At 50.0% G+C, this 24,287-nt stretch overlaps 1 protein-coding gene across 6 annotated transcripts in view; it reads left to right on the top strand.

The window, feature by feature from the left end:
- PPP1R12B (protein phosphatase 1 regulatory subunit 12B) overlaps positions 1 to 24,287 on the top strand; it is a 137,726-nt gene that overhangs the window by 100,331 nt on the left and 13,108 nt on the right. For 5 of the 6 annotated variants that reach the window (XM_051639093.1, XM_051639092.1, XM_051639091.1 and 2 more), the window contains 5 exons: positions 20,100 to 20,116; positions 20,609 to 20,753; positions 22,582 to 22,686; positions 22,934 to 22,987; positions 23,919 to 23,969. In XM_051639093.1, the coding sequence (XP_051495053.1) occupies positions 20,100 to 20,116; positions 20,609 to 20,753; positions 22,582 to 22,686; positions 22,934 to 22,987; positions 23,919 to 23,969 (372 nt within the window). Of the gene's footprint in view, positions 1 to 3,925; positions 4,652 to 20,099; positions 20,117 to 20,608; positions 20,754 to 22,581; positions 22,687 to 22,933; positions 22,988 to 23,918; positions 23,970 to 24,287 lie in introns of those variants that run through there. The other variant, XM_051639094.1, reaches the window with a different exon arrangement.

Raw genomic sequence — 24,287 nt, 5'->3', positions numbered from 1 at the left:
GTGTCAGTCCCAGTGTCCCTAACTCCCCCCTGGCCCCAGCTGTTCTTTAGCTCACTCTCTTTAGCAGAAAGCTCATGCCTGTTACCAGCCCCTCTTGCCCTCCCATTCCTTGTGGTCGTGTCCAAAGTGCCTGTTGGGAACGGTCCCTGCAAGTGCCCACGTTGTGGGTAGGGAAGCAATTGTTGGCCAAGGACAAAACAATGCCAGAGACCTTCCAGCAGCTCAGTGGTCTGCAGGGTTGTGTGCTGGTGGGCAGGGAGGGTCCCTGGCTGTGTTTAATTTCCCAGACATAGCCAAGGAGGCCCTGTGGGAAGATGTGTGGTGTGGGGAGCATCCTGGTGCTGTGTGGCCCCAGATCATGTCTTGAGCTCAGCTCCTCCATCAGCTGAGCCTGGCATAGCTGCAGACCCAACCTGGTCTCCAAAACCTGCCTGTGCTGGGGAGGTTTGGCTGCAAATGGAAGAAGTCAGCAGCTGATGGAAAGTAAGACAGGGATGTGCAGGAGAGTGTGATCAACCTGATGTGGAAAGTGACAGCTACAACTTCAAGGAGGTGGTTTTGGGATGAGGAGCTCCAAAAATACCAACTGCTCTCCCTTGTCCTTCGAGCTTTGTTACAATCCTGGTCTCCCAAGAGGGCTTCTCCTTTCCTCTCCTCTGCACTCCTAGAGAACCTGCCATGGGCTCACATCACCCCTGAGCATCATTCTGCATCACTGGCTTTTCACTCCCAGCTTCTTCTCCCTTTTTTATCCACTGCAGGTTGGAAAGTTACAGGGCTATTTAAATTTATTATTAGGGTCATATTCTGTAGTTGAAGATTTTCAGCACATATAAAAGGAGTGTTTGTATGTTTCCCCTCAAATATTTAGCTCAGAGCTTCATTCTCTTTCTGGTACATCATTTTCATGGACATGGGTCCTCCTCTCTAGTTAAAAAAACTGGGTACAAACAAAAGCATCATTTCTGAGGAAGGGAGAAGAAAGCCAGCTGAAAGGAAAAGGAAAGGTGCCTGAAAAGAGTCATCATAGCCAAGACCATAGCTCAAAGTACAGAAAAATGCTGTTTTCTATAAATATAGGAGATATCATTGAATCATGGAATGGTTTGGGTTGGAAGGGACCTTCAAGATCACCTAGTTCCAACCCCCTGCATGGGCAGGGACACCTCCCACCAGCCCAGGCTGCTCCAAGCCCCATCCAACCTGCCCTTCAACACTGCCAGGGATGGGGCAGCCACAGCTTCCCTGGGCAACCTGGGCCAGGGTCTCACCACCCTTATAGTGAAGAATTTCCTCCTAATGCCTAATCTACATCTTCCCTTTTCCAGTTTTAATCCATTCCCCCTTGTCCTCTCACTACAATCTCTTGTAAAAACTCCCTCCCCAGCCTTCCTGTAGGCAGCATATGCAGTACTATAGAACAGTTGTGCTGCTGTACTCACAGGTGAGAAGAAACTTGAAGGTGATCTAGCCCAGAAATAAACTGCAGTGTGAAGTGAACAGTCTGGGCAGTCCCAGGGTTCATGTCCAGTATTGTGTAAATCCTCACAGGTATTTTTTCTTGTACATCTTTCTGGTAGCTGCATAAATACTCCTGAGCAAATGAAGCAGCACCACAGCTCTAGCACAGCCCAGGCTCCTGGTTTCTGCTCAGAAATATCCCTAACAGACAAAACCAGTCAGATCTAAGCCATGACCTTGAGTAGTACAGACCTGGGGATGTCAGGGCAGCAGCAAAGCAAGAGTCGTGTTTCCTACTTACACAGGGGAGTGCTTGAAAGGAAACCATCCAGAACAGCGGGAAGAAACCCCTAAATTGGGCACCTTTGTTGAAGGAATGATGAAAGCCCACATGTTTTGCCATATTGCATCTCGTTCTGCTGGCTAATACAAGGATACTAATTCTCATGCCTCTCCGCTCTTCAGAATGAGTTATGGTCCAGCAAGATGCATTTTGTCAATCTGTGAGGCATCTGCACTGGATGACTAATTAACTTTTAATTAGTAGGGAATAGAAAGCTCAGTTTGCATTATGGTTTGAGACTCAGGCTGTGAGTTCTGTGCTGAAATGTTGATTTTGGAGCTTTCCCACCCCTCCTCTCAGCAGGAACGTGACCGTGGAGGGATGTGGCAACGGTTCGTTGAGGGCTGGGTGGGAGGGGAAGGCAAACCCTGCAATTTCAAGCTGTTGGACTCCACCTTGGTGACTAAGCTGGACTTTGCCAGGCTGGGAACTGTGATTGAGACACTGCAGTCTGCTGGTGGCCACACGGGTTAGCCCAGTTTCACTGGCTGTTTTGAAACCCCAGAAACTGAGACTAGTGCCAAAGGATAAGCCGTGTGTGCAAGTTCTATAAATATGGCTTTAAAATGTCTGAATTCCCTTGTTGTCGCCGTCCAGAGCCCGCCCCAGGCTGCTGGGAGAGGTGGAGGGTGGGGGGTGATGAGTGCAACAGATGGAGGCTGGAAAGATCAAGGTCCTGCTACAGTCTCCTTGCTCAGCAGGGTGCCTGTCACTACCTTCTTGTGTGTCTGGGCTTAATTTCCATACCTTTAGAAGGGAATGCAGAAATATTGCCAGGCAGAATTAGACCTCTCCAAACTTTCCTTTTTAACCCCCTTCCTGCAGTCGGTGAATAATGAATCTCCTCCTTCTTCATGATGGGGTATCAAGTAGAAACCTGATCTCAAAGTGCCTTTCCTAGAGCAGGACAACCCAGCAGCCCTGTTTCCCTCTCTCCAGGGTCACCCAGAGATGCTGATCACCCCTGGATGCTGCAGGTGCTGGATGGCAGGAGAAACTGATGCAGCTGCTGTTCCAAGCACCCTTCCCCAGCTGTGTCTGTCAGTAAAATTACACAGTTGCCAAGCACTGGGCAAAAAAGTGCAATATTTCAGATCAACAGAGAGATATTCAAGTGTAGAAATACTTTTAAATATGTTTATATAGCTATTCTTCTGCACTTGCTAGGAAGTGTTGGATGGTGAAGCAGCTTGTGGGGCTGGAGCAGCTCATGTGCTGCGGGTGGGTTGACTCCAGGCACCCAGTGACTTGGTCAGCAGCCAGTTTGGGTGGGTGGGAATGAGTCTGGATGAGGACACGTCCTTCGGGGTGGTACTGGTTGGTTAATGCTGCCCTACTGGAGCTGGTCCAGTGCAGATACATGGGCTGCTGCCTTTCCAGCAAAGGAAAACAGATTTGCAACCTCATGGTTGTATTTAGTGAATGAGCTATTAAACCAGCACACAAACTGTGTCTTTGAGAGCATTTTTCAAGTGAACATCCCATGTGCTTGTTCAGATGGGCCATGAGGGATCCTCTTGCCTTTGCAGTGAACAATTATGCCATCTCTGAGACACTGCAAAGAGCTCAGCAAAGAGCTAGCTGGAAGTTTGGTGAGAGGAGTACAGGCTTCCTTTCCTCCAAGCTCCTCTCGTCCCCTCAATCCTGCTGCTTCTTCACCCAGCGCGCGTCACATGAGCTCTGCGTCGCCTTCTTGCAGCTCCACACACAGCAATCAACAGAAACCCTGTTGCACTGTGTGTGTGTGTCCTCCCTTTACTGGTATGAACCTCTCCTTGTCCTTTAAAATATCTCCCTTTGCTGCAGCTGCACAACATGTGCTGGAATTTCAGCTTTACAAAGAGCCATCAATTTGCCTCTGACCTCCTGCTCGTGCCCGGCCAGGCCTTGGGAGCTTGTCCAGTGTTTTCTTCCCCCTCCTCTTTTGTTTTTGGGGTTTTTTTGTGACTTTTTTTTTCCCTTTTCCCCCTACAAGTGGCAGCCCAAATCCCAAGCTGAAAGTGAATCGCTGCTGCTGGCTGCCCTCCAGCATTCCTGGCGGAGCGAGTCAGGATCTGGAATGTCAGAAGGCAGCGGCGGGAGGGCCGAGAGGAGCCTTCGCATGGGTAACGGCGCCGGGAGGAGGAGGAGGACGGAACAAAACACAACTTCATCTGGACTGCCCCCTTTCCAAACCAGCGTTTGTTCCTGATTTATGCTCTTGCAGTTCGCTCAGAGCGCGCGGCTCAGCGCGGCGACGGCAGAGCTCGCGGCACCGCTCCCGACCCCAACAGGTTTGGGGTTTCTTCCCCTTTGTTTTTTTTTTTGGCAAAAGCTTCGTGTCTAGATAAACCCAGCCTGTTTTCTGGCACTCTCTCTGGAGCTGGGAGGTTTGGGCTCGTGCACTTCTGGGAGGAGATCGCTTTGGTCCACTCGCTGGACGAGGGGAAATGTCCTTTTGCGGAGAAGCCGGGATGGGGCCGGGCCCGTGAGGCTGGCACGGAGCAACGCCCGGCGCGGGAGCACAGCGAGTCCTTGACACTTTCTCCTCTTCTTGTCGGACAAGAAGCATTGTGGAGCCTCAGCTCTCCCTGCAGCAGATTAATGCCTAAAATTATACACCCTAAACAGCAGGGTTTAATTACCAGAGCTGTGAATAGTTTAATTAGTTTGTTCTGACCTTGGAAGAAGGACCTGCCCAGCGCCGTAGAGCGACAGGAGAGCAAGACTTGTGTTGCCTCTCCAAGGCAGCCAGCCCCAGAGGCCATGTCGTCCTTGTACACCAGGAGTAAGGAATACACCCGCAGCAGGAAGGCTCAGTCAGACTCTCCCCCATCCTCTCCTTCCCCCATCGCAAAGACGCTCAGAGTAAGCAGCCTTTTCCTTTCTGTATTGCACGGAGACCTGCTGGGCACGTGCCCGGAGCAGAGACCGGTGGTGGTGGTGTGTTGTCTTACCCTTGGAGACCTGTGTCTGTGGTTTGCTTTGGAAAGGAGGATGGTTTAAGTGAAACTTGGGAAGGTGCCTCTGCAGCAACAGGTTTTAAGCCGGCTGCCAGAGCCCTCGTGCCGGGATTATTTGCACTAATGGCTCTAGGGAGCTGCTGTGATGGTAGTTCCCCCTGTCCTGCTTTTCACAGGAACAGTGCTCCTGGTAGGCTGTGGTTGGAAGAAACCCTCACCGATGACAATGAGGGAGAACCTGACCAGCTTGTTAAACTGCACTTGTCCATGAGCCCTTGAACGTTGCAGGTGAAACAGGAGTTGCTGTCTAGTGTTCACCCTTGGGGCAGTGCTGACCTGTGGTATAGTTCAATAATTTCAACAACAGACAAAAAATGAAGAAAACCACCTGCAGCAGGAGGTGAGGCAGCAAGCTGGTCCTCCACAAACTGGAGCTGGGTCCCATCTCCCCAAGGGTGTGGAAGTTGGGAGCATTGTGTAGCAGCTGGTAGCTCTGGAGTCATGTGAAGGGCCACCGTGAAACTGTCCGGTCCCCGTTGTTACCCGGGCAGTCCCGTCACCCTCAGGAAATACTATCATGTCAAAGCCTGGAGGAATTTGTTGGGAAGAGGCAGGCTAATTTTAGATGTAAGCATTGAGTTAATCTGAGCACTGGTGTTTGCTCGAATCAGATGCACATTGTCTGCTCCTTTTGAGGTGGCATATCTTGGTCTGGAAAAGCATTGCCTGAAATATGTAGAAGGGGGTTTGTGGTGTTCCTGGAAGCAGTCCCTGACCTCGGGAACTTCAGCCTCGAGGGCTTTCATGGCTGCTGGTTGCCCCCGGGCTCTTAACTGTTTAACCTGGGAGCACAAATCTCTGCTTTCTTCCAATCTGCAATTGGAGCATCTCTGGGGAGCTTTTAGATAAAACAGAACTATCCCCTGTGTGCTCAGATGGACTTTCATCCATTTTTACAGCTGTGCTTCAACTGTTGCCCTGTAAATTGCCACTTGACAACCACTTAATAGCAGGTGGGGAACCCTTCCAATGTGCCCTTAGCTAGAGAGTAAAGCTGAAAATGTTTTAATTTCTTTCAAAATGCAAGTTTTTTTAAATCAGTCGTGTTCAGCATCCACAGACTGACTCATTTCCCCCCCCCCTTGTGCAATCAGGCATATAAACAAGTGAGAAACATCTCACACGAGCCATGGATGCTGTATCCAGAGTCTGCTGCTCTTTGCTTGGATACAAACCCCCAGCAGATGCTGGTATCCTCTGGCAATAGCCAGGACAGGACCTTGAGGGCATGAGAAGAGGTGGAGGGAGCTCTCAGATGGGTACAGAAGGGTGCTGGGTGGGAATGGCAGGGCCTGGAGAAGAGCTTCCCATGGCAATGAGATTGAGGTGAAAGCAAACACCTGAGCACAGGAATCTTGGTGGTTCCTGCAGTTTTAACGGTGACGCTGACCCTGGCTCCAGAGCGTTGGTGTGGAGGAAGCCAGACTGGGAGAGCAGCAGCTTCAACTCTCCAGTCCATGTAGGAAACAGTCCTGGTGCTCTCTGGGTTATGGAACAGACCATGCCTTAAAAGGCTAATTAGGGAAGGATTTACTTCAGGCTAAACCAAAGTATCTGAGTTAACTCTTTCTCTAAGAAAATGTAATTCTGCCAGGAGCAAGAGAAAGAATGGAGGGTGATTTCCTATGGATCTGTCCCCTGATTTTTGGTGCATGTTCCCCACACACACTTCCCCATGCCCACCAGCAACATCCCTTGCAGCAGGGAACCACCAGCCTTAGTAAAACAGATCAGGATGTGATATCTTGGAGTCTTTTATCTTTCCATCCAGTCAGGATCGATAGAGCAGACCTGGGGCCTCTAATCACTCCCAGCTGAGCTGGGCTGTGAAGACACAGGAGCAGGCAGGGAGTCTCCTGCATGGTCCAGACCTGGAAGAACCTCTGAGAAGAGCAGAGCAAAGAAGGTTTTTACTTATTAAGGTATCTGTGCCAAGCAGCTGCATTCAGATGTCGCTGGCAGAGCAGTTTCCAATGGCATTCCCTGCTGCTTGTATCATTCCTCCTGAGCTGCTGTGATAAGACCACATGTGGTTTGTTCCACTTTGATTGTGGGGATCCCCCAGATGCGCAGCGGGGAAGAGCGAGCGCTTTGCAGGAGCTCACACGAGTCATTAGAAAGGCAAAGCCCCTGGAATGGGCACAGGAGCAAAAGGCAGGAAGAGGGGATCCTGCTGCTAGTGGGTCAGCACTGTCCCATTGCCCCTGGACACCCTTAAATACTTAATTTCTTGTGTCACAACAGAACAGCCCAGAATTACAGTCACCAGTAGAGAGTAGCCAAGCAAATCCCATCAAAACACCCAGGGGGAGCCTTGGGGGATGCACCTTCTCAGTTGCTTTAATGAGGACATTGCTAGAAAGTGGAAACTGATTTCCCTTGGAAAGCAATTCAGATCATCCCATTATTTGGCAAAAGCTTCTGGTTTTGTGGCAGGGGGTACCTTTTCTCCACAAGTTTTGCTCAAGGTTTCTCTTCCTCAAAAAATACTATTCACATGGTCAGTTCCAGGGTTTGAAACCTGTTGGGCATAAGTGAGTAAATAAATGGCAGGATTGGAAGGATGAGGTTGAAGGCAAGGACTGAAATTTGTTTCTTTTTTTAAAAAATCCTATTTGTGCTGGGTCAGTTGTTTTTTTTCTTAGGACATACCCTGTAGTTTGTGTGTAGGCTCATCCATCTGTTCGTGGTCTCTTCCAACCTTAACAGTTCTGTGATTCTATGATACCCCATGGAGAAATGTGAGGATTAGAATCATAGAATTGCTAAGGTTGGAAGGGACCTTAAAGATCCCTTGGTTGGACAGTGGAACAGGCTGCCCAGGGAGGTGGTGGAGTCACCATCCCTGGAAGTATTTAAAAGAAATGTAGATATAGTGCTTAGTGACATGATTTAAGCACTGAATGGGGAAATCAGGTTGTGGTAGGGGGAGTTAGGTTATGGCTGGATTTGATGGTCTTCAAGATCCCTTCCAACCAGGATGATTCTATGATTCTATGATCATCTAGTTCCAACCCCCCTACCATGAGCAGGGAACCCTCCACCAGACCAGGTTGCACAAAACCTCATCCAACCTGGCCTTAAAACCCTCCAGGGATGGGGCATCAACAACCTCCCTGGGCAACCCATCCCAGTTCCTCAGCACCCTCAGAGTGAAGAATTTCTTCCTATCAATTCAGTAGGAAAACAAAAGCTGAGGAGAATGCACAGTCCCAACTCCCTGCACAGGTTTTATTGGAGCTTTTCAGTTGTTTCCCACCTTTTTGTCAACCAGTCCTTTCCTTTACTTACTGCTCCTTCTTGTCTTGTCATATGATTTTTTTTGCTCTGAAACACCATCACAGCTTAAACCCCTCATCAACATGCATGTCTGCTTTTTGTTTAATAGTGGCTGCATCACTCCCTGGTTGTTACTCTCCCTTCAAGAGATTCCCCATCATTCTTGTTCTGGCCATATTTACATGTTTTACCCTCTGATGTTTGATCACCCCCTCATTAAGCTGCCTTGGGCACCTATTACTTCAGCTTTCAAGCTGATTTTTTGTCAGTAAGGGTTCAGCAGTAAAGTTTAAATACACTCCATGGTCTGCACTGATTGATTTTATTCTGCCTTTCACTGGAGTGTCTGAAGGAGCCGTGCTAAGTGCACTACGGGCTGCAGGAACATCACCTTTAAGGGGCCATATGTTTTCCCCACGTCACTGGATAAGAACACTTGAGCATTAAGATCAACAGTTTCCAAATTGCTGTCTTGGGTAACGAGGCTCCACATCCAGCCCGTGGTTGCTGGAAGCTGTGATTGCCATGGCAGCAAACACATCTCATACGGGTGCAATTTGTTGATGTGGACACGTACATCTAGTGCCTAATGCAAATCTTACAGAAAGAAATAAAAGCTAATGCACAAAAACGTTCTCTGTCTGAGCTGCAGGTGCTTGGCATGCAAATAAAACCAGCATGGGTTGGATATTAGTGCATAAATAATGGTATGAAATGGCAGTGGTCTGTAGCTTAAAGGGGGGAGATTCAGGCTGGACATTAGGAAAAAGTTCTTTGCTGTGAGGGTGGTGAGAGCCTGGCCCAGGTTGCCCAGGGAAGCTGTGGCTGCCCCATCCCTGGCAGTGTTGAAGGGCAGGTTGGATGGGGCTTGGAGCAGCCTGGGCTGGTGGGAGGTGTCCCTGCCCATGCAGGGGTTTGGAACTACATGATCTTTAAGGTCCCTCCAACCCAAACCATTCTGTGATACAATATATTACATGACTCTTTTCAGGCACCCTCAGTTGTTTATCACATTATTTCTCAAGCGTCACGTTCTTCAGGTGGTATCAGTCTGAACCCCTTTTGTTCTCTGGTTGTTGGGGTTTTTTTATGTTTTCCTCTGCAAATGTCCATGTCTGGAAGCATAATGGGAACTTCTAGTCATCCTTAGGGCACCACCCATCCCATGTTCCCTGCAGTTACTCAGGAGCCAGATGATGCTGTAGTAACCAGGCTCTGGCTGCATCTGGATCTATAAATACCAGGGATCAGGACAAGCTGTGACCCACAGGGTGAGTGGCTTGTGTCCCTGCAGCTCAACTGTCTTCTTCAGGAAGGAGAGCAGAGCAGCAGAGCAAATCAATCCAAGCCACAGCAGGGGAGTCTGTTAACTGTTAAAGGATCTGAAGGGTCATGGACAATTAAGAAAGAAGCACACAATGTAACACTGCAGTCTTATTTAAAACACTTGTTTTGACCCTCGACCACCTGGTCAGTGATAGGTGCCTTTGAAGAAGCAGCTGGGCACTGGTGAGGGAGCACCTCAAATCCTGGGGTCAGTTTTGAGCCCCTCACCACAAGAAGGACATTGAGGGGCTGGAGCGTGTCCAGAGAAGTTCAACAAAGCTGGGAAAAGGTCTGGAGCACCAGTCAGATGAGGAGCAGCTGAGGGAGCTGGGGGTGTCCAGCCTGGAGCAAAGGAGGCTGAGGGGAGACCTGGCTCTGCAACTGCCTGAGAGGAGGTTGGAGAGCCCGGGGGGGTCAATCTGTTTAATGAAGTTACAAGGGATAGGACAAGAGGTTATGGCCTCAAGTTGCCCAGGAGAGGTTTAGATTGGATATTTGGAACAGTTTCTTCCCCGAAAGGGTTGTCAGGCCCTGGCTCAGCTGCCCAGGGCAGGGGTGGAGTCACCATCCCTGGAGGGATTCCAGAGCCATGTAGATGTGGTGCTGAGGGACATGGTTTGACAGTGGCCTTGTGCTGGGTTTGTGCTGGGTTGATAGTTGGACCTGAAGATCTTAAAGGTCTTTTCCAACCCAAACAGTTCTGTGGATCTCTGAAACTGGTTTAGCAGCTGGAGCAATCCTTGTGATGGCTCAGCTTCTGAAACCATTGCCTGTCACAGAGCAAGGAGGCCAGAAGGTCAGAGGACAACTTGAGGTTGCACCAGACCAGGAAATCAGTCTGTGCTGTAAAAGGGGTGAAGGGAGAAGGAGAAAGAGGATCTCTTTAATTTGGGTCACCTCATGGTACAGCCACAAAACCAAGCAGGTTGGCACAGCTGAGCTGGGAGGGGCTGTGGGATGGGAGCAAGTGGCCACAGGAATGGTGGGGAGAGCGGGAGGAAGCTGAAGGCAGCAAACCACTTCAGACTGCTCCACTGGAAACCAATGTTTACTTCCATTGCAGGAGCCCATTATGGTTTGTTTTTCATAAAAACTCCAAACCCATAGAGAGCAGGGCTGGAAGAGACACAGAGCTTGGTTCCCAGGGCTCCAGCAGCTGAACCTGTGCTCTTCCCTTGCAAACTTCCACCAGTGGAGATGTTGCCTCATGCACTGGAGCTGCAAATGGTGGTCAAAGAACAACATATGGACCTTGGAGAACTGTTAGGTTGGTGGTGGTTTGAGGGTGTTATGTTTTTTTTCTGAACCCCTTTGTTGTCCTCCACCACCCCTCATGCCACCTGGATGTGCTGCCCTCCATGAGATGGGCAGGAGGAAGGATGATGGGATCTCTCAGGTGAGAGGTCCGAGAGTTGAGGATTACCAGAAACTTGCAAAACTTTGGGGTTTTTTACAATGAATTGTAAATTCTTTTAAATGCCCCTAAATTGCTGGGGTTCCTCCTGTAGTTCAACAGAAGTAAGATCTTTGGAGCAGAGGTCCTCAAGTAGATGAAAGTAGCTCTTAGTTAAAATTTGGCAGCTGCTCTGGAGCCATTTTAGACTAAAACAAATGAGAGGGAGGAGAGAGACAAAGAAGTTTAGAAGTTTGGAAGTTTAGCGTGAGCCATCAATGTGCACTTGCAGCCCAGAAAGCCACCGTGTCCTGGGCTGCATCACAAGAAGCACAGCCAGACAGTTGAGAGAGGTGATTCTCCCCCTCTACTCTGCTCTGGTGAGACCCCACCTGCAGTACTGTGCCCAGTTCTGGAGTCCCCAGGGTAAGAAGGACATAGAACTCCTCAGGCATGTCCAGAGGAGGCCACGAAGATGATCAGAGGGCTGGAGCACCTCCCCTATGAAGACCAGCCTAGAGAAGAGAAGGCTCCGTGGTGACTTTAGAGCAACTTCCCAATATCTGAAGGGGCCTACAAAAAAGCTGGGGTAGGGCTTTTTACATGGGTGTGTAGTGAGAGGACAAGGGGCAATGATTTAAGCTTAAAGAGGGGAGATTCAGGTTGGACATTAGGAAAAAGTTCTTTGGTGTGAGGGTGGGGAGAGCCTGGCCCAGGTTGCCCAGGGAAGCTGTGGCTGCCCCATCCCTGGCAGTGTTGAAGGGCAGGTTGGATGGGGCTTGGAGCAACCTGGGCTGGTGGGAGGTGTCCCTGCCGTTCAGGGGGTTGGATCTAGATTATCTTGAAGGTCCCTTCCAACCCAAACCAGTCTGGGATTCTATGGATATAAACTGTCTGAATTATAACAGCACAAGATGGAAGGGAAGGGTCAGTGGACCCCAACCAGCCCTGATGGCTTTTCCATCCCCGTGGCCATAGCAGCTGTTCCCGGGGATGCCCCGAGGCTGCAGGGTGTGTTCACCAGATTTTGGAGTGTGCTTCATGCTGGAAAGTTGGCAAGTTGGCTTCAGGCAGTTTGAATCCTGGGTAGTGGCCAAATTAGTATTTAAATACCCAAAGATAACAGCTGGAAACCTCTTGCTGGAGCATTTGCAGGGATGAGGGAGACATTCCCTGCAGACCCAGGGTGTCCTCATGTTGAAGAGATTTAGGAGCAGGAATCTTCTCATCTTGTGTCACTTGGCTGTTCAGCTTTTATTTCCTCCTGCCTCGAGAGCTTTGTCAAAGATCACATCACTGTGCAAAATTAAATTTTTCACCAATAAAATTTGATCCCTTAGAAAAGAAGCGGGGAAAAAAAAATAAGAGCAACAACCCCAGGTTACTAAATCAAAACACAATCCAGCTTGATGTTTTACAGGGTGAGTTCTATCCCCAAGAGCCAGTGGTGATAAACTGCAGCTGCTGCAAAGCCACGGGGCCAGGCCTGAGGGAAACTGAGGCACGGGCTGGCAGTGGCACAAAGCACTGGATAACTGCAGGATGCTCAGAGGTGCTTGGGATGGCAGGAGATGAGGCTGGCAGGCCCTTGCAGCCACGTGTCATTGTTTCTGATCAAATAATTGCTAGCTGGACTGAAAATTATGAGATCTCTTGGAACCAGCTGCCAAATTCCATCTCGGAGAACTTTTTAATATTATGCTTCAGTAACAGCAGTTTTTATTAAGCAAAGTTTATTGATTTATAGGATGTGAAAACCTATTTTGCATCAGGCTTTTGGGAGTTGGAGGTCAGATGGAGGTGGTTTGGCTGTGCTGGATTATTAATCATATCCATGGGATTTTGTAATCCTTGTCTTTGCACAAGTGCAGAGGGGGTGGGAGGCAGCACTGCTCAGCAACCAGCTGTGTGGAGCGGGATGCTGAGACAAACCACAGCTCCTGGGTGAGCAAAGGAGCTTGTGAGAGAGGTCATGACCTCAAAAAACTGTATCACAAGCAGAGTTCAACCAGACCTTCTAGTTCTTCTGCATCCCCTGGAAAAGCAAACTTGACCCCAGCTGTTCCTGACTGGAAAGGCTTGAGGGGAACATCAATCTGAGTTAGTGACAGAATCATAGAATCATGGAATGGTTTGGGCTGGAAGGGACCTTAAAGATCATCCAGTCCAACCCCCTGCATGGGCAGGGACACCTCCCACCAGCCCAGGCTGCTCCAAGCCCCATCCAACCTGCCCTTCAACACTGCCAGGGATGGGGCAGCCACAGCTTCTCTGGGCAACCTGGACCAGGGTCTCACCAGCCTCATAGGGAAGAGTTTCTTCCTAAGATTGAATCTATATTTCTCCTCTTTCAGCCTGAAACCATTCCCTCTCATCCTATTGCTACATGCCCTTGAGTTGTACCCATGGGAATGGGTCTGGGATGGGACATGTACCAGGCAACCCTTCTCATCAGTTCTCCTTCCAGCTCACCTCTTGCTGGGTCAGCTCCAGGAAGACCTGCCTGCAGCAACACAACCCACCAGAGAGGTTGTCCTTTCTGCAGCCACCCTGCCCCAGCATGGCCAAGCACCTAGAGCTGTGGAAGTGTAGAAGCATGGAGCTACATAACTGCAGGGACATGGGGGCTTTTGCATGTAAGAGGAAAGGAACTGGCCCCAAAAGCAGATGGCTTTATTTTACATTTAATTTCTAAAACAAACAGGACTCACCAGGTGGATATTTGCCAGTGCAAGAACAAATTTCAGAGGTTCCTAAAACTTCCCCTCTGATGCAGGAAAGGCAGGACAGGAGGGCTGGAGCTGAGCTCCAGGATCTTGGTAAATGGTGGTTATTTAATCAGCAGCATCAATCAGGATCTCAGAGGCAAAACACACCAAAATAAATTCCTTGAGAACGAGCTTAAAATAGTCCATATTCTCCTGAGGTTGAATAGTTGGAGATAAAGAAGCATAAAATGTTCCCGAAGCATCTAGGTTTTTTTATTTAATTTGTTGTGGGTTTTTTTTTAAATGTAAATAGTAGACTTTTTCTGCCATTGCTGGGTCTGATCCCAGCCACAGAAGAAGGCAATTGGAAGCAATTAGGCCAATTTCTGGCTTGGCAAGAGCCATGGCCAATCCTCCCCTTGGCACTGCATTTTCAGGGCTGTGTTTTATCTAAACCTTCCACAAGAAGTTTGGTTGTAATTATGCTTTACTGAACTCCCTACAGCTGTAAAAGTTCCTGAGTTTTCAAGAGAAGGCTCCTACCCTCCACAGCCCGAACATGGATCTCAAACCAAAACCATCCGGTGTTCCTGGGGCTGTGCAGCACCACAGAGTGGTCACAGAGTGGTCAGGGTTGGAAGGGACCTCTGGAGATCATCTAGTCCAAGCCCCTGGTTAGAGCAAGGTCACCTGAGGCACATCCCACAGGAACACATCCAGGCAAGTTTGGAATGTCTCCAGAGAAGGAGCCTCCACCACCTCCCTGGGCAGCCTGTTCCAGGGCTCTGTCACCCTCACAGTCAACAAGTTCCTCCTCATGTTCAGCTGGAACCTCCTGTGCTCCAGTTTGTGCCCATTGCCCCTTGTCCTGTCACTGGGCACTGCTAGAAAGAGACTGGCCCCATCCTGCTGACACCCCCTTCAGAGATTTATAAGTGTTGATGAGATCCCCCCTCAGGGACATGTTCTGGGCAGGTGAATCCATGGCCAGGAGCACCGAGCTGTGGGAGTGACCAGTGTCAGCACAGTGAGAGCTGGGGAACCAGGAGGAAGTGGTTTGTGCAGGATGCTCAGTCTGGTTTTATGGCCTTTCAGCTTTTTCTCAGATCCCAGCTCGGATGTCCTCTGTTTTACCAGCCCACCTGGGTTGGATCCTCTCTGCATCCTGTCCAGGAGGGCTCCAAAACCAGCTGAACCCCTTTGCTGTCCTCCACCACCCCCAGCACTGACCTGAATGTGCTGCCCACAGTTAGCTGGATGGGAGGAATCATAGACTAAGAGACTGGTTTGGACTGGAAGGGACTTTCAAGATCATCTAGATCCAACCCCCTGCATGGGCAGGGACACCTCCCACCAGCCCAGGTTGCTCCAAGCCCCATCCAACCTGCCCTTCAACACTGCCAGGGATGGGGCAGCCACAGCTTCCCTGGGCAACCTGGGCCAGGCTCTCACCCCCCTCACAGCAAAGAATTTCCTCCTAATGTCTCATCTAAATCTCACCTCTTCCAGTTTTAATACATTCCCCTTTGTCCCATCCCTCCCTGCCCTTGTCCCAAGCTCCTCCCCAGCTTTCCTGGAGCCCCTCCAGGCACTGGAAGGTGCTCTCAGGTCTCCCTGGAGCCTTCTCTTCTCCAGGCTGAACACCCCAACTCTCCCAGCCTGGCTCCAGAGCAGAGCTGCTCCAGCCCTCCCATCATCTCCGTGGCCTCCTCTGGACTTGCTCCAACATCTTCATGTCTTTCTGGAGGAAGTTTTATGTGATCTCTCCAGTGAGATGTCCAAGAGCTGAGAATTACCAGAAACTCGTAAGCATGTCTGCGAGTTCTCTGTGCTTCAAGTTTTCCTGCAGCAGCCCCTCCCTGGGGTGTCCTGCTGCTCCGGCAGGGCCGGGGGCTCCACACCGGCTGCTGCCGCTTTTGGAACCAGGGCAGCTGCCTCCGGTGCCCGACGTTTCCCTGGAGTCCTCCTCCCCCCACTCCAAGCCCTGCAACGCCCTGACCCTTTTTAGATTGCAGGAAGGATGGTTTCACAGCCCAACACTTCTCTGGCTGTTAATGTTTCTAGTCAAACTTCTGCTCCCAAGGGAAATGAAGGAGCCTGGGCAGAACTGGCAGGGCTGCTCCAGATTAGCTAAAGGGGAGAAGAAGCCCCAAGACAGACTTACAGTCAGTGGAGCAGTTCCTCAGCACCCTCTTTTGACCCGTAACACATTGCACAGTATTCATTCCAGAAAAAATCCAGAAGGAAAAGCCCTTTCTTGCCCAGCTCAGTCAGTAAGTGCTTGTTTGGTGCCTCAGCTGTCATTTCCCTCAGTTTACCCCCAAATTCTCCTTCCAGAAATGAAGGAGGGAGAGTTTTGTCCTTAACCTTCTGACTGATCTCAGGGTTTCCAGCTCTGGGACAGCATCTCTGAGCAGATACAACCTTCTTCACCACTTCCATACCTGGAGCAATGAGCCAGGTGGTGCTGCAGAAGTGGAGCGAGTGGAGAAGAGGCAGGGGCTGAGCCAGCAAAGGCTGAATGCAGGGCAGGACTGAGCCCAAAAGGTGCCCGTTTCTGCTGGAATTATTTCTATGTGATGTCCCAGTGGCCTGAAAATGTTTGTCTGTCTCTGAGCAGATAACAGGAAGTCTCACTGAAGCTCCTGGTCCCCTCTCAGAGCCACCTCCCAGGAGCATGAGGTTTTTTCCATTGTTTTGGTGAACTCCCTTGGGCATCAAAGCTTCCCTCTGTGCCCAGGATTTGCTGCTTTCTATGTCATCTTTTTCAGTTGGAGCCTTTATTTGAAGATGTAAAGTGGAACATTTTTTTCCCCACGATTTTTTTCCCCTCCTCCATCATTGTTTAACAAAAAACAAAAACAAAACAAAACAAAAAAACCCAACCAAACAAAACCCAAGCACCTGAATAAACTGCTCCTTGAAATACCAGCATGAACACTGGCCTTCATGCAAAACCAGGAAAATATTGAGCCAGAAATTGATTTAAAACAAAATAAATAAATCATCCCTCCTTCTCTGAAGGTACCAGAAGTGGAAGATTGATCCACTGATGAAAACTCTCTGCAGCTTTCCTGTGGTAGAGGCATTTCCAACAGCTGCTGTAACATCTCATTCAGGCTCTGCTTCCCAGACCTCAGCCATTGCACAGTTCCTCTCAAACTTCATTATCTTTATCTCAGAAATACCATGTTTAACTCAAACAACAGGGGGAGAGACACCCAGAAACTGAGGGGTGAGGCACAGGCCCCAGTCTTCCCAACAGCTGCGAACACGAAGAGTTCCTGCAGCTCTGTGCTCGCTCTACAAGACACTGGGGTCGTTTTATGGCACAGAGATGTGCTTTAAATGGGTCCAAAGGGAGAGAAGGTTGCAGGAGGAGAAATATGAAGAAATTTTGGCAGGGGAAGCCCTGGAGCTGCCACCTGCTGGGGCAGATGCAGGACGGGGCATCACTGGGGGGTTGCTGCTCCGGTGCCGGCAGCAGCGGCAGGAGTGATGCTCACGGGTCCTCCCCTCTCAGCATTTATCTCTTGTCCTCTTCAGACACACAGAGACACCTGCAGCCTGAAAGAATTCATCTCAGTACCCATCACAGGAAGGTTTGAATACAATCAACTTGGTGGGGTTTCCCCCCCTGTGCTCTTCCCAGCAGCTGTGTTTAGTTATTCCTTTCTTACCCCCCTTCCCATGCAGGCACATCTCTGCTCTCCCTGCCTGTGGAAATTCTTGGTTTCTTTGGAGTCAAAAAAAAAAGACAGGAATGATTTTTCCCTCCTTCTCCCATGCAGGTTGGCTTGGGGACCTGCTCAGGTTTTGTTGCTTGGTTTCTACATTGCCTTGCCCAGCCACCTGTGGACTTTCCTGCCCCTGTTCAGATCCATCAGCAGGTGTGGCTGTTGAAATAAATGCAAGCTTGAAATCAAGTGGGTCACTTCCCTGTCCCTTTGTCATCTGAAGTTGTCCCTGAAGGGGATTAACACGAAGTGCACCAATAACTTCACCAAGAGCCTTGTTAATTGCTTCCTAATTCCCCACTCCTGCTCAACAGGGTAAGTTGAGTCTTTGGGCCCAAATTCAAAGGGAGCTCTCAGGGCAAGTGTCTGAAGCTCTGCTATCAAAAAAACCATGCAGACATCAGTTGTTTTGCCTGGAGAAGAGGAGACTCAGGGGCGACCTTCTCACTTTCTACAACTCCCTGAAGGGAGGTTGTGCTCAGGGGTCTGGGCTCTTCTCCCAGGCAACGAGTAACAGGAGGAGAGGGCCTGGCCTGAAGCTGCTCCAGGGGAGGTTTAGGTTGGACATTAGGAAGCACTTCCTCACGGAGAGGGTGATCAGATATTGGAATGGACTGCCCAGGTGGGATCTCCATCCCTGAAGGTGTTCAAGGAAAGGCTGGATGTGGCACTTGGTGCCATTGTCTAGCTGATGTGGTGGTGTTGGTCATAGGCTGGACTTGATGATCTCAGAGGTCTTTTCCAGCCTCAATAATTCTGTGATTCTGTGACCCCAGCCAGACCAGCTGAACGGAAACCACTGCTGAAGTTACTGGTGTTGAGCTGGTGGCAGAGAGTGGCCCAAGCCATGGCTGTGGGGACAAGCAGACAATGTCCTGGCAACAGTGGCAGCTCATGCCACACGTTCAGCCCCAGGAGAAGCTTCTCAGATGGTGCCCAACATTGTTCATGAGAATGCAGTGGGACTTAGCCAGGTGGAAACCATCTGCTGTCCCCTTGGGTGGCTTCTCACCTGTGGGATGGAAAGGAAGCTTTTGGCACGTGGAAAGAGGGGTAGGGCAAATAAAATAATACGGAGCTGGACCCGTTGTTGGGGCTCAGGACCTGTGGCAGCACTGGGATGGGCTCATGGAGGTTTGGTGACCATCTCTGCAGTGCAGGGCTAGCAATGGGACCTGAGGGTGAGGCCACCTGAGGGTGGCCCTGCGGGTGCAGCTCCAGGGAGAGTGGGATGATCAGAAGCAGGGGTTGAGCTTTGTGTTTAGCACCTTCAGCTGAACATGTTGTCCATCTGCCAGGCTTCAAATGTGCTGGATTCTCAGTTTGTGTCTTTTGTACTGCTCCAACCACCATGCCCCACAGCAGAGGCTGCACCAGGGAGGGGGTTGCTGGGACCAGGACTCAAGATGAGAGTCACACGAAGGCAGGATGAGCTAAACATTTGATAACTGAACACACAGGAGGGAGCTGGGTTGCTGTGTCCTGAGGAGCAGAGGGCAGGGTCCAGGCAGGCCAGGCAAGAGGCCAGAGGGTCACGTCTACCCTCCTTCTCCCTTCAGCTGCCCATGGGGGTGCCCCAGATACCTGCCCAGGGATCCAAGCCACCGGCAAGGTGCCAGGCAGGAGCAGGAGCTCTGAGATCCTCCAGCACTGGTGGCCAGGCAGGCAGCAGCTCTGGCAGCCAGTGCTGTGTTCAGCTCCAGATTTAGTGACGTGTCCAACACGAGCGTGTCTGGGCACTAAAAGCCTGACCTCTTGTCTTCTCTGCAATGTCCTTTTTGCCTGGACTGTTGCATTTATTAAAAAGGATCTGGGGAAATAACTGGCAGTGCCTGCAAGTGGTTTGTGCTCGCTCAGAGAAATGATGCTGCTAAAAAACTTGCTGAGGAATATCGGGCTGGATTTCCAGTTCAAGGGACTGAAAAAGAGTTGGACTGCACCAAAATTTGGGTAAATGTTTGTAAGAGAAAGAGAAACCTGACAGAGAAGGAGGAGGTGGGTTGGGGCAGGATGCAGGACTGCTCTGCCATTACCACTTGATTTCTGCAATTGTGGGAAAGACCTCTCTGATCCAGAAAACTTTATAGATACTGTGTGTGTATGAAAAAGGTGGTTTACCACAACCAGCTCCTGTAGGATATTGCAATGCCAAGCAAAACTTTTCTTCACCCTTCTCTTTGGCCCAGGTGGTCTTGGGTTTATGGGCGTGAGGCAAAGGCGGCGCTGGGGGCGGCACCGCCGAGGTGGGGATGTTGTGGAGAAGAGAAGAACCTGACATGGGCTTCAACCAGAAGGTCCAGCCTTTGAGCTGGTGGAAGGGTCCTCTCCCTTCCTGGTGCAGCTTCTGGCATGGATCTCCTGGCCACAGTGAAGCTTTTCTCCATGGGGGAGAGATTGCCCAGGTCCGCTTTGATTTCCTGACGTTCCACTCAGGGTATCATGGGCTGTTAATCCCTCTCACCCACATCATGTGTTGGACAGTGACCCAAGTCAGGAAGAATAATTTTCTGTAAAAAGGGAAACAGCAGATTAGGTTTGGTTCAAAGGAATGGATTTCAGTTCTGGAAACCAGGATTTGAAGTACAAGGTTCAGTAGGTTCTGGGTGAGCAAAATCAATGAAATCTGAAATGCTTCAGAGAAGCTGAAGCTGTTGAAGAGATTCAGGCAGGGATCACTGGTTCACAGTTTGGCCACGGGAAATCCTGTGGTTTGGTTGGTTGTGAGCTGGGTGCTGGTAGCAGAGGCAGGAAATGGCTCCTGCGTGGCAGCTCTGCAGGTCTTGAATTGAACCTTGAATCCTTCTCGTTATTAATTCCCTTTTTCTTTTTTTTTCTTTTTTTTTCCTCCAGCATGAAAGACTTTCCAGGTAAGAAATGTTTTTATGTATTTATTTGTTTGTTTTTATGAGATATTTACTGGCAGCACTTTTGCCTGGCTTTGGGGATTCCCTGTGATTCAAACCAGCAGCACAAGCTGAACTGGTACTGGCCCCTGGGTTCTCACCCTGGCTCAGCTGTTGGGCCAGTTTGCTTTTATCCTTCACTCCCCAGATGATTTTCCAGCTGCTCTGTAGAGAGAAAAATCCTTCTGTGCCCTATTGGAAATGGAGCCTGTTCCTACCATGATGGAAGATCCATGGGAAACCACTGCCCGTCTGGGGTCTGGGCTGATTCCCACTGGGTTTGTCCCAGTTTAGGGGGTGGTTGCCTGCCCTTCAGCAGCGGTGCCAGCGCTGGGGTGGAGGGAGCTCCCAGCACCTCTGCTGGGCTGGGGCAGCATCAGTCCCAAGGCAGGGGCTGGTCCTGGCTGTCCCAGAGGAACAGCAGCTTCGTGGTGTGAGATCCTCATTGCCTTTTAGGTTGGAAGCAGCTACCACCCCGAGCACCAGTGACTCCTACAGTGACCGCGCCTCCAGCCGCTCCAGCGCCTACACCCGCCGGGAGAACCGCTTGGCCGCCCTCAGCAGCAGAGCAGAAGAGGAGAGTAACAGGGACTACAAAAGAGTAGGACTTCTAAAATTCATTTTAATTTTTAATCTCTGTTATTGTCACCGCGTGCACCTGAGGAGCTGCCTGTTGCTGTGGAGAAACCTGAAGAGAAAAGAGAGAACAGAAAGAGAAAACGTTTCTTTCCCTTTTCCCCATTCCCACTGGTTTGGGATGCACAGCAGCCTTTTGCAAAGGCATCAGCCCTTCAGAGGGTCCAAAGAGCAGTGGGGTGAAAGGACACCAGGCAAAATCAGCGATTTGCCAGGGAGACTGAGGAGTCAGACTGGAGCAAAGCTGGGAGGGATGGGAAAGGAGCAAGAAAAGCTGGAGCATGCCAGCATGGCCCAAGCACGTACGTGCCTGCAAAGTTATTTCTTGCTGATATCACAGTCCAGAATTATTTTTTCTAAAACTTAAGAAGCTTTCAATATAGTCCATGAAAGTCAGTAACATGACCTGCCATGACCCTGGGCTGTGCCTACACATCTACTATAGGAAAACTAATCAGATTAAGATGAGTTGAATTCTGAAATTATGATGATGCTGAAAAGTCTTTCATGGTAACCAGCAGCCCACTCTGGACAGGTCTGTCCAGAAGAGGCAGGATGCCCCATTTGTCCTCTGAGAAGGATGGAAATTCTGCTGGTTTCAAGGAATCAAAGGGAAAACATCCATTTTGGAGTGACCTAAAATTGTCCTCCTTTCTCCTTCTCTTTGAACTAAAAATGAACAAGAACAATGAAGGTGTGTTGTGTCAGGGAGCACAACAGAATTGTGGGTTCAGGTCCATGCAGGTTAAGGGGGGGGATTGTCCCCCTTTGCTCCACTCTGGTGAGACCCCCTGCAGGGCTAGGTCCAGTTGTGGAGCCCCAACTTAAGAAGGACATGGAGCTGTTGGAGCAAGTCCAGAGGAGGCCACAGAGATGATCCAAGGGCTGGAGCAGCTCTGCTCTGGAGCCAGGCTGGGAGAGTTGGGGTGTTCAGCCTGGAGAAGAGAAGGCTCCAGGGAGACCTTAGAGCACCTTCCAGTGCCTGAAGGGGCTCCAGGAAAGCTGGGGAGGGGCTTGGGACAAGGGCAGGGAGGGATGGGATGAGTGGAATAGTTTCCATCTGAAAGAGAGGAGAGTGAGATGAGATGTTGGGACAAAATTCTTCATTGTGAGGGTGGTGAGAGCCTGGCCCAGGTTGCCCAGGGAAGCCGTGGCTGCCCCATCCCTGGCAGTGTTGAAGGGCAGGTTGGATGGGGCTTGGAGCAACCTGGGCTGGTGGGAGGCGTCCCTGCCCGTGCAGGGGGTTGGATCTAGATGATCTTTAAGGTCCCTTCTAGTCCAAACCATTCCATGATTCTGTGATCTAGCACACACAACTTCATACTTAGCAGTTTTACCTACATTCAAAACATCCCTTTTCTTTGCCTCTTGGCTCTGTTTAAAAACACCACAAATTTAAACAGCTGTTTACTTATTTTGTAAGAATTATGAAAACACAAGTAAAGCCTCCAACTTGTTCTGTTGGCCCTTCTTCTAATACCCTGACATGGGGGAGCCACACAAACCCCACAGTCCCCTCTGCTCGCTCACAGAGTCACAGAGTGGTGGGGGTTGGAAGGGACCTCTGAAGATCATCTAGTCCAGCCCCCCCTGCTAGAGCAGGGTCACCTACAGCAGATCCCACAGGAACACATCCAGGCAGGTTTGAAATGTCTCCCCAGAAGGAGACTCCACCACCTCTCTGGGCAGTGTGCTGAGGACACACCTCTGCTCCCTGTGCTGCTGCAGATCTGGGTCCATGCAGTGGCTGAAGAGCAGCCAAGTTCATGGACACCTTTTGTCTCCTGTTGCAGCTGTATGAAAGTGCCCTGTCTGAAAATCAAAAGCTGAAGTCCAAACTGCAAGAAGCCCAGCTGGAGTTGGCCGACATCAAATCCAAGTTGGAAAAAGCAACCCAGGTGAGGCAAAAACCAGCTCCTAGACTGGAGGAACCAAGCACCAGCCCACGACACACCAGTGCATGATCTAGTTTAGCTCTTGGGGGGGAAGGTGCTACGGAGGAGACATTTTCACAGGAATAAGTTTGAGTGACTGTAATGGCTGCCTCTTCTCCAGGCCAGTGCATCTGTGGGCTGCCTCAGCCTCTGTGCAGCACCCTCTGATTGCCTCTCAGTTTTTATAGCTTTCCATTTTTAATTTACACAGCAGAAACAGGAGAAGACTTCTGACCGGTCCAGCATGCTGGAGATGGAGAAAAGGGTACGTGTCTCTGCCTTCTTCTGAGTCCCAATCTTTGCCTCGCTCTGTTGCTCTGCAGGGCAGAGTAATTTCTTGAAGGAAAGTGTTAATTAAAAGATAAGTTATATTTTTGCCTTGTGGAGCAGTTGTCAGTGGATAATTGTGTTCTGACCTTCTCAGTGGTGGAGACATTTCTGCTCTCTTTGCACATCAGTTTCGTTCTGGTTTCATTCTTTCTTTGTAGGAAGCTGCAGACCAACAAATTGTATCATATGGTGCCAAGAGACCATTGGTCCACTGGGCTGGAAAATATTCTTGATCCTTGTAAAGACTGTTTTGGGGAGGGGTTGGACCCAGGCAAAACACCAGCTGGGTGCCTTGTGATTCCAGGTGAAATCTGAATGTTTCAGCTCTCCTGCCTCGTTCCTGAACGTTGCTGCCCCCTGGGGCACCACCAGCACTCCAGGGCACAGCCTACCTACCTGTGTCCTGTTCCAAAACACACAGGAGGCAGGTAGCTGGGCAGCTCTGAAGCCCTAAACTGATCTGGGAGGAGCAGAATTCCCAGGCACTTTTCCCTGTTCTCTGCTTCTGGCTGGATGGGCTCAGTGAGTTTTCTCGCTGCCTCCTTCAGCAGGATGCAGTGAAATCTGTGGCTTCACCTACAGGAAGTCCCCAAAACTGGGATTGCCAGAGATGGGGGGACAGTTTCATTGGAGATTTGTGAAGAGAACTCAGGATCTGCCAAGACAGGCCCAGCACATATCACTGCCTGGTTTACCAGCTGCCCTCTTCCCCCTGATCAGCTCCTGGTTGTAATCTTTGAGATGCTTTGCAGTGAAGCTCCAACAGAAATACAAGACTCCTGGTTTTCTTTTTAAAAAAAAAAATGTGCTGCAAGTTTTTCTTTTCAATCCTTGTGACCATCTTTGTTGTCATTCCCTGTAAACAGGAGAAGCGAGCGCTGGAGCGGAAACTCTCTGAAATGGAAGAGGAGATGAAGGTAGGAAGGAATCTGTTTGCTCTGTCTGCTCCAGTTGTTTATGCTTTGTATTTGTCTTTTGGGATTGTCACCCAGGAGTAGGACATTAAAGGTGTACATGGAAGGGACTCGTGTTTTCTCTGAGCACGTTCCTTTATGCAGTCGGAACGTTACCGTCCATCTTCTCTGAATATTAAATACTAATAAAACTGTCCTATTACTGCTCATCTGGTTGCACCATATGTTCCATTTGTTATGCTTTTTGAGCCGAGAATTGTGAAAGCTGTTCTCCTTAAATGCTTCCCCAAACTAACCTTCTGTGGCATCGGTGAGTTTCAG

The sequence above is a fragment of the Apus apus genome, chromosome 23, assembly GCF_020740795.1.
Source record: "Apus apus isolate bApuApu2 chromosome 23, bApuApu2.pri.cur, whole genome shotgun sequence".
NCBI lineage: Eukaryota > Metazoa > Chordata > Aves > Apodiformes > Apodidae > Apus > Apus apus.
This window is presented reverse-complemented; position numbering and strand designations above follow the sequence as displayed.